Raw genomic sequence first — 9,685 nt, 5'->3', positions numbered from 1 at the left:
TTCTCCATTTTAATCCCATCACTGTGTAGCTAATATATGGTGAATGCTGCAACTTTGGAAGCTGGGGTTCAAAGTGTCTTTGGTGTGCCTTTGCAATGCTTTTACTGTTTTTTATACAAAGTGTCCATTTATCCAATAAAATGTTAAAATATGTATTTTTCGGTATATACTGCTTGCACAATCCCACTTGGGGTGTGGATGTGTGCATTATCAAAAACAAAATGGTGCGAACCCCTACTTCATGAACATCTTGGGGTAGTACTATTGTATATTAAACAGGAATGATGTTCAATGGATAAGAAGTGACCAGGGGAAGAGAAACTACAAACTGAATTACATGTTATTCCATTTTATTATTGTTTGAAAAACAAATCTTCCAACAGTAGCTCTCTAAAACATTATTCACTCTTCACTTCATTCATACTTAATTTGTACAAAATATTCATATAAAAAACCTTCAAGCAGAAAATATTCTGTCATTTCTAAATCAAATCATCAGTGGAAGTAATTTTTATATCCACAAAGTTTTGCTCCAACTTTTTGTAACTTCCAATTTATTTTAATTTAGTTTAGAAATACTATTGATTCTTAAAATGAGTTTGGAACAATAAGATAAAGAACTGCTCCCCACATGCAAAGAAATTGAAAGACTTGGGTATGAGCAACTAGACAGAGGTTTTACCCTACGAAGTAAAGAAATCAGATAATTTGAAGTACAGGATGAAGAGATGCGAACTGCAACACTTTTTATCACAATATTAATGCAGAGACTTTTTGTTGGTTTTTAGAAAATGAAAATCAGAAATTGATCTATTTTTGTTAACATATCCTGAAGACACCGCATACAAACCATCTGGAAGGAATTTACTAGATGGTCTGGAAGGAATTTACTAGATGCTTGTTAATGTCAAAACTATCATATATTGAAGTCCTGTATGAAATCTTATTGTTTACAATCTAGGACACCTATAGTTGATGAAGGTTTATTGTGTGGACTAATAGTAACAATAGTATTAGTAAAAATTGGAAGTTACGAAAAGTTGGAACAGAACTTCGTGGATATAAAAAAGGACTGCCACTGATGATTTGATTTCGAAATGACAATGTTTTCTGCTTGAAGGTCTTTGTATGAATTAAGTATGAATGAAGTGAAGTGAATAATGTTTTAGAGAACTACTTTTGTAAGAACATTTTTTATTCAAACAATAATAAAATGGAACATTTAATTCAGTTTGCAGTTTCAGTCTCTTCCCCTGGTCACCACTTATCCATTAGACATCATTCCTGTTTAATGTGCATTATCTGTACAGTTTACCAGTTCAGTCAAAGCCAGACTGATCTGGCATGTTCACCTGCGAGTTTAAGCTAGGTTTGTGGAAACCACTTACACATACACACACAAGTTGGTCTCCTCCTCCCTGGACCCCAACGGCCCCACAGAACTAGCATCTCAAATTCATGTAGTGTCTGAAAACCTGGCACTTCCTGAATTAACCTTCGCATGTTTGCAGTCACTATTCTAGCATATATACTCTGAGGCCATTTACGTACATGAAATAAGCAAAAGGTCTGAAAATGCTTCATAGTCCTTCCTGCAATTTTATTTCTATTAACGTTTCTATTGGAGTTCAGTTTGAGGGTCTGTCTAAACATGCACCCAACTCAATCTATTCTTTCACCTATTAAATGCCCGGTGTACATTCTTCAGCCTCTCTTTACACTAGGATTAAACAATTGGCCATTTTGGAAGACCATTTATGAACTGTCTCCAATCAGGTCTATCATTTTGGGATTCTATGCTTCATCTCCTGTGACCAGACCAAACTACTTTAGAGTACTCTTCACAGTGGATGTATTGTGATCGTCATAGCTCTCTAAGCATCCCAGAAATATGTTTGCTCTCATCACATCACATCACTGGTCCATAGTTTATCCACGTTGTGCTCAACAGACAAGAAAGCCTCAAGACCCATGCCAGCATCATGACCCTGTTTGGGGACCTTGCAAATCTCTAAATCCATCTTGTAATGTGCCTCAACGGTTGTTCCAAGTGAAAAATAACTCAGGTGGCGGAAATTAATAGGAGAAGAGTAACAGAGGTCTGGATGAAAAATATAAACTCAATACAAACCACATTTTAAAGTGTGAAAATAAAAATATCAAACGTCGAGGAAAAAGCACTTGCTCTTTATTCTTTGCAAAATCATTGAAATGTCAAACATCTTGTTCATCAAGAAATATTCTACATGTGTATATCGGATCTCGTTGACAGAAAATTATTCTAATCTCACTTCAGAGAACATAAGGTCAACCAACATTATGTGCAAAGCTACTTCACACCATCTGGAGTGCAATTTTGATACATGAAGGAGTCTTGATCTGCCCACCATGGACGTGAAAATAAATGTCTTTATACCAAAAGAATTAAGCAAATGTTGCTTGTAGTATTTAAATTGCCTACCGCTCATTTTTCTTGTGTAGTATACAACTGGAAAATAAACTTCCAAAATATAATTTTACACTGAAAAAACAGGCACATCTAATACAGCCAGGTTTTTCACAAAAAAATATGAACCTTTAACAGATTAATATTAAATTAGCAAGATGTTTGACGAACAGGTATGGCTATCGGCAACAGATCATTTCAACATCCACAACATTGGTCGAGTGTTCAGTCTAATTCAACACCAGGTTGTGCATCTCAAATTATCTATTGCATTGTCATCCAAGGACATTTTAAATTATTTTACAAACGTTTGCAAAACCATCCATTTATACTCCAGGCAGCCTTTCGGAGGAAATGTGTTATCTTATTGCAGAACCTACTGTAACCAAGTTTTAGCTTACACACCCTTTTTCTGGAATATAAACGTAGTCCCTTCCAGGTTTGTGAACTAAAAGGCCTTGCATTATCTTGTCCAACTTTCCACAGGACGACATGATCATCTAGTAGCACCAAGTCCCATCTGTCTGCTGACAGACCCTCTCCCAAGCCTGCCCACATGCCCATCAACTGCCGTGCAATGGTCATGCCTTTTTAATCTTTGAGGTCCCTGGATAACATGCAACTAAATATTCCACACCTGGGTGGGTATCATTCACATGTTCTTCCTGTCATGCAATGCTCACTCAGATCTCTCAAAACGACTTTACATCTTGCTATATTGACTATTAGTGACACTTTTTCCAATCATTCTTCAAGTGTTCTGAAACCCCTCCTCTTACCTCGTATGATTTCTGGATTATCACCTTCACTGCCACCTGCAGTTCTCTCCTGTCACTTAGTCCCCACGGGGGTACAATGTGTTACAAGCTTTGCACCACTGCTGTGTTTTGGCATGGTATCTGCTGTAGGGGAGTGTCCAACACTCGCTTAAACCCAAGACCAAATTCCTTGAAACAGACTGCAATGCCATTCCACGCTCAAAACATGAATTAAGTTCATGTAGCAGCACTTACTCCTAGTGAAAACATGCTGCCAAGGATCATCACGTCCCACACCCCAATGAGGTTGCCAATATTTTCCAACTGTTTATTAATTTCACCCTTGGAATCAAACTTGCTAGTTTACAGAGCAATTGATGCCTCCTCCTTCCACTTGTGAGCAGTGGGACTACATCTACTGTTTACATCGCCACTTGCACATTCTAGTGTACAGGGAGTGGTAAAATAAGGGGTCAGTACGCTGCTAGGAATTCACTAAGCACATTAAGGACTCACGTTTGTATCCCAGACACCACTGCCATATCTCCCAATAAAAGTGAGTGTTTAGCAATAACATAGATGCACTTACATACTCTACTTTCATTTGCACTTCAAAATGTGAACTATGAACATCATTGCTTTCCATTGCGAATACTAAGCAGCACCATTTGTCAGTAACGCATATTCCTCTGTGCATACCCCTCAACCCCCCCCCCCCCCCCCCAATGTCTTTGTTTTAGACTTTTACTGAGGTACTTTGTACAGGTAGACTGGTTTTGCTTCCAGTCAATTTAAGAAATGTCAGAGATGGTTGCAAGAGTGCCGGTTTGACTTAAACTCAAAATAAATAAAGGCAGGGCATAAACAAACATTTTAGATGAGAAAAAATATAAATTTCCATTTTGAGAGGGAGGGCAGAACCACCGGTTTGCTTTCTCAACACGTTAAGTAGTGAATTTGTTTGATAGATGGCAGCCAACGGGTTATTGAACAGCTTGGAATCACACTGTAGTTTGAATATGGCTCATCAAGGTAAACGATTAGGGGTGATGCGTTGCATTGTTGATATTTAATGAAATGTGCCATATTACAGTTTACAACATTATAGACAACGGTGCATTTTCACAGCAGTGTCAAGAAATAGTATCCAACATCTTGTAGGTCTTTGGAACAACTGATATTTAAGGAAACCTACTTTTTTTGCTCTATAAAAGATGAACATTTGGGCCCCTAACGTTGGTTCACATAAGCAATAAAAAAGGTTTCTCCTTTCAGCAGCTTTCTTTTATTAAAAAATAACCAACCAGTTAATAGATTTTCAAATGCACGACAACATGCTGGATAGACCCACAAGGTCCAACTGCAAAATCGACATTTTAATGTGCAGGCAACAATTAACAGTGTTCGATATTGTATCTGGTATGTCCTTTCTGTATATCCATCTAGGGCAGGAGCTATTGTACGAAGAGCCCATTAAGAATATCTACAATCAATTCATTTACAAAAAAATGTATTTCAGCTGATAAAAACAATAACTGTTTAGTGCTATATTTACATGTGATCCACATAAACTGACATGCCTATTGTCCTTCATTTACGAACAACAGACCCAGTCAGGTATGGAACGATCAGTAAAGGTGTAGTGCCACATGCTCAGACACCTGTGAACAGCGCTTTGAAAAACACTTTGGGATCAATCGCCAAGTTTTCCCTACTGCTTGAATTTCCTATGAAAGGTTTATGCACCCAAACATTGTACTCCTTGACCCCAGGCAGTGAATTATATGTAATAAATGAAAGCTTGCTCCAGAATAGGGTAACAATGAAAACAATGCAAATGGTGTTTTGCACGCTACGTTGTTAGTAAAAGTAAATGTGTATAAATACACAACTTTATACAATATGATTTTGCTTAACCTCTTTAAAATCGAGAAGAGAATATTGCTAAAGAGAAATGGGTAAAACTGCAGTTACTATTTTAAATAAAACACATAGGGTTTTCGGCATAATTTGTTGTAGTGGCAGTAGTCTTCAGAAAAACACGATGTGCAATATTAATAAAATACTCAGTCAATAAACATGCAGTAAGGCTCTCAGATTAAGCAACATTGTTTCGGGAGTAAAGCTGCCAAGGTTGACTAAATCAATGAACAGTTACATACTTTTAATTTACCTCATTGGCCAGATATCGCCACCCACCCACTCCCACAAAAAAATAACAGTACTACTCAGTAGCACATGACGAAAGGCGATTGCGATCTTTAGCTTAACTGAAAATGAGTTCCACCGTTTTAAATAAATCAATTTCAAATGAAGTTCCAAAATACAATGCATGTCAACAAACCCAAGAACTGCAAGAAATAATTCTCCCTTTCAGTCTAAGAAAATTAATTTCAATGAGAATGCTTATATTTACATACAAAATATGCAGAACTTAAAAAATGCAACATTGTTCAATGTATGAAAGATCAAATACATGTTCACAGCATAATTGTATCAATAAGTTACACTGCATTGCTATTCCACAATTCAGTCATTTTCTTTAACAGTGTACAAAGAAGGTCCTTAGTCATTAATTGTTTTATAAACTCTGGAAGATCAATATAAATACTGCTCCAGAAAAATAAAAAATCAAGTGTTTACATCCCAAACGGCAAGGTTCTCAGTGTCCTTTCCTAGTCGCCTTTGTAAAAATCTTAACGGCGCAGAGGTTCAAGTTTTCGTAACTTCAGTGATGAGTTGGATGGAAAAGTAGCTTGGCTTGAAAGGGAATCCTCCAAATCTGGCGGCTGGAACAAAACTCTACCACGATGATTAAATACATAAAACGATGGATGATTCCGTAAAGTGTCAAATGTCCTTTAAAAGAGAAAAACACATTTAGAGGCTGCAAAACACCATTACAAAACAGAAACAAGTACTGCAGACGTTAAGTATAATTGTCCTATTGACAATTCATAAAACATTCTTTTCAAGAGAACACGTTATCTGGAAAGGGGAGGTGGGTAAGATCAGGAGACATGGAAAGCAAGGTGATTGGCAAACAAAGCAGATGAAGAGGAAGCAAGTTAAATTGAGAAGAAATTACAACATAGCTTAACCAGACAGGCTGGAAGCAAGGCAAATGGGCAGGGCTAGGTGGACCATCAAGGTGGGGAAGGGACAAGGGAGGTGCAACAGTGGTGAAGACACGACTCAGTGAAAGGAAACACATGCGAGTGAAACGGGGTGGAAGTGGTACAGACCTGAAGGAGATGGACATGTTTTTGTGTCCTGCTCATACTGCCTATTGGCTACTTCAAAACACTTCAGGAGGGAAGGTAAGTAAAGAAAGGTACCAACAGTCCAATGTGGTTGAGGTAGGTCAGTTCACTTTAAGAGGAGTGCATTATGGCCTTACAGAACTTGATTTTTTTTTTTTTTAGACGAAAGGGCACTTGTCCCAGTCATGGCAAATCTTTAGGAACAAGTCTTGGGGGTTATGGGAAGAAATGTAGAGTGAGCAATAGCTAAGCAGTACATGAGATGGAAGAATGAATAAGCAAACAAGCCCAGATGGCAAAAACACAGTACTCCATGTGTAGACAGAAGCAATGTAGTTAAGGAGTGGACAGAATTATAGCAGTTTTAAATAGGGATCAAATAAAGGAAACAAGGAGGGAGCATAGGTGAAGCAAGGTAAGTATGTTACTTACCTTTAACAAGTTTTAAGCACGATATGTTTTATAGATGCACAAGCTGTGCATATCCATCCATCTAGTCCTTGTTCCAGAATAATTACTTCTATTAAGACATAAAAGCATCGACTATGGGGTATTGTTGTAATAAAACTAATATTGCAAACTGTGTGTGCACCTTGGCACACTGCTCAGCTTGGTTTAGTGTCAAGCATCCAATTTCAACAGCTAAACTCTAGTAAGATATCTGCAGGCTAGGTAGGTTGCAAGTGCATCTATAAACCAGTACCAAGCTGCAAACGTATTGTTGCAGGTAAGCAACATTTAAAAATAAAAATAAAACTGTTGCAGATTTATAATTTTGTGCAGTGTCTCCCTCCACCCTCATCCTCAAAGAGGTAGGTTATAGATTGGAGCCAACATACCTAAATTCACAAGCACCATTTGCCCACAACAGAGTCAAGACAGTAGGCTACCACAACAGCCTTTCCACCAGTGGAGGGTGCCATTAACTTGCAGGTCAACTGTCCCCCTGCTAACTTTAGGCAATTCCTCGTGACATTAAGCAGTGCTGATTAACATCACAAATCTTATCAGTTAGAAATTGGACAACCACAGTATAAACATTAATAGCATTATAAAATCCAAAATCAAATGTACAAATTGCTTACAACCAATACAATTTGCATCCCACTTATCCGTTTCATTGAATCACAATCATAACAAACCGTTCTATGCAAAAAAATCATGTGAGCTTTTACAACCTAGTAACTATTGAGACCTTCAGTTTTTAATATTTTTCCAGGCCTTCGCTAAGTAACTTGAGATGCATAAAATAATAATGGTATCCACCTTGTTCGAGTAACATTATAGCTCTTGAAAGAAAAATTAAATTAGTCTCAACCATTCCCTACAGGTGTACATATACATTTATGACAGATCAATAGTAAGTGCCATAGATCCTCCACACTAGCCATAGATTACGAAAATAATGAAATCAAATAAAAAAGGGCCCTTCAACCATTTAGGGTAAAATGAAACTTAAAAGTACCACCTCCCATTTTTGTATATAATTACTTGGAGGAGACAGGCTTGATCAAATCCAATTACCGCTATGTAGTCACATCAGCCTTAAAATCTAAACAGCATAGCATTGTACTAGTCTTGTTGGACGCAGGGGTGTCGCTAGGAGGGATCTTGGTAGGGGGGGGTGGGCTATAGACCCGGATCCTTCGATTATAGCCCTGGATGAAGATCAAGGGGCTACAATCAAAGGCTATCCCTGAACATGACCACTGCTGGAATCAAATATTCTTTATACACGTCGACACAGGCAGGCCAGAAGGCAGCAACGTTCGTGATTAGATCCCATTTAAATTATAAATTAAATGGGAATCACATTGCTGCCTCCTGGGCTAGGCTGCATCTTACTTGTGCTGCTGCTGACCGTGGCTGCGCTTGCGCATTGCAGGGAGCCACCGCCCAGGCCTTAAACACACGTGCTCTGTGCTCTCTCGCATGTGCAGCCACAGCCAGTAGCAGGTGCGAGAGACGCCTGTGCCGTCTTGCCTGTGTAGACAGTGCACTGCCCTAGCCGCTCTGCGAGCGTCGAGCACCTCCGAGCTGCCACCGTGACCTTCTGGAGGAGGTCGGTCGTAAATTAATTCCTGAGCAATGCCACAAAGCTGCACCCAGGATGCGAGACTAGTTAAGTTCAATAGGGACGACATTTGATTAAGTTTTCTCCACAACCGAGTCTGTATTTTAGATTAGCTGCTCAGTGCCAATGGGCCAAGTAATTCCAATAGGGAAAGAACGTAGTGTGGAAAACGCAAACCTTATCCTGCAATGGGAAAAATGATTGTCACGCCGCCTTCACTAAAATCTTATCACCCCCAAGTAGGTGTAAAACGACCCCCACTCATAGGAGTAACACTGACAGGTGAAGATGATTTAAAAGAAGCCAGACTCCTCTGTCAACTGGAAGATAGATGGGGGTTGCACTAAAGTGAAAGGGGTAAGGGGCTCCTCTCACCATAGGTTTGGCGTCATCCCGCTACTAGCTTCATAACCCAAATCACACTGAATAAATCCTGAGCAGTCACTGACAAGATTGGTTTATCCCTCTTCAATGCATGGAGATTTGCAGGGTAATGCCAGTGCTGTATACATGTTCCATTTAAAGGAAGGGCATTGCAGGAACACTTTAAATGATAATCACGTGCTTTGGAAGCTGTGAACTGTTGCACTGCACACTTTACCATTTCCCTTAAATAAGACTGTACTAATCATTGGTATCACCCATAATGCATCTCTTATCACACATTACCTTCATTCCGAATGCTTCGGTCACCACACTGTGCAATTCCACTTTGTACATTTAAAGACACTTTTATAAAACACCTTGCCATTTAATCTTCGCAGAATGAATACCTCACCCATAGCGCAGCGTATTTTAATTTTCCAAAGCCCTCCTCCCCCAAAGGGTATAGTTAGTTTGCAACTTCAAATATGCGCCTGAACCACTATGCATTTTTCCAGAGTTTCCATAATGTTACTCCAAATGCTGAAACACAGGTACTGTTCGATTATGCCCACGTGTAAAGCTATAAAGATAATACCCTGCCCAAATTGCACGTGGGAATTCTAGTGTAAAGTACCATTATAAACTTTCCAAAACGCAACCTGTGTTTAAAAAGACTGATTAAAATGTATTTGTCAAAATGTACCGTAAGAGCAGCCTACGGCCAGAAAGGGAGTCTTGAGCTACTGCCTAGCGCTCGGAAATTGAAAAACGCAGAATT

The 9,685-nt window shown here is 38.9% G+C and overlaps 1 protein-coding gene across 1 annotated transcript in view; it reads right to left on the bottom strand.

Annotated features, from left to right (window-relative positions):
* Positions 1–2,166: 2,166 nt before the first annotated feature.
* MMGT1 (membrane magnesium transporter 1) overlaps positions 2,167–9,685 on the bottom strand; it is a 167,133-nt gene continuing 159,614 nt past the window's right edge. The window contains exon 4 of the mRNA XM_069612819.1: positions 2,167–6,063. Within this exon, the coding sequence (XP_069468920.1) occupies positions 5,901–6,063 (163 nt within the window). The 3' untranslated portion in view covers positions 2,167–5,900. The remainder of the gene's footprint in view (positions 6,064–9,685) is intronic.

Source organism: Ambystoma mexicanum, chromosome 5p, assembly GCF_040938575.1.
Source record: "Ambystoma mexicanum isolate Mex_15411 chromosome 5p, UKY_AmexF1_1, whole genome shotgun sequence".
Taxonomy (NCBI): domain Eukaryota; kingdom Metazoa; phylum Chordata; class Amphibia; order Caudata; family Ambystomatidae; genus Ambystoma; species Ambystoma mexicanum.
This window is presented reverse-complemented; position numbering and strand designations above follow the sequence as displayed.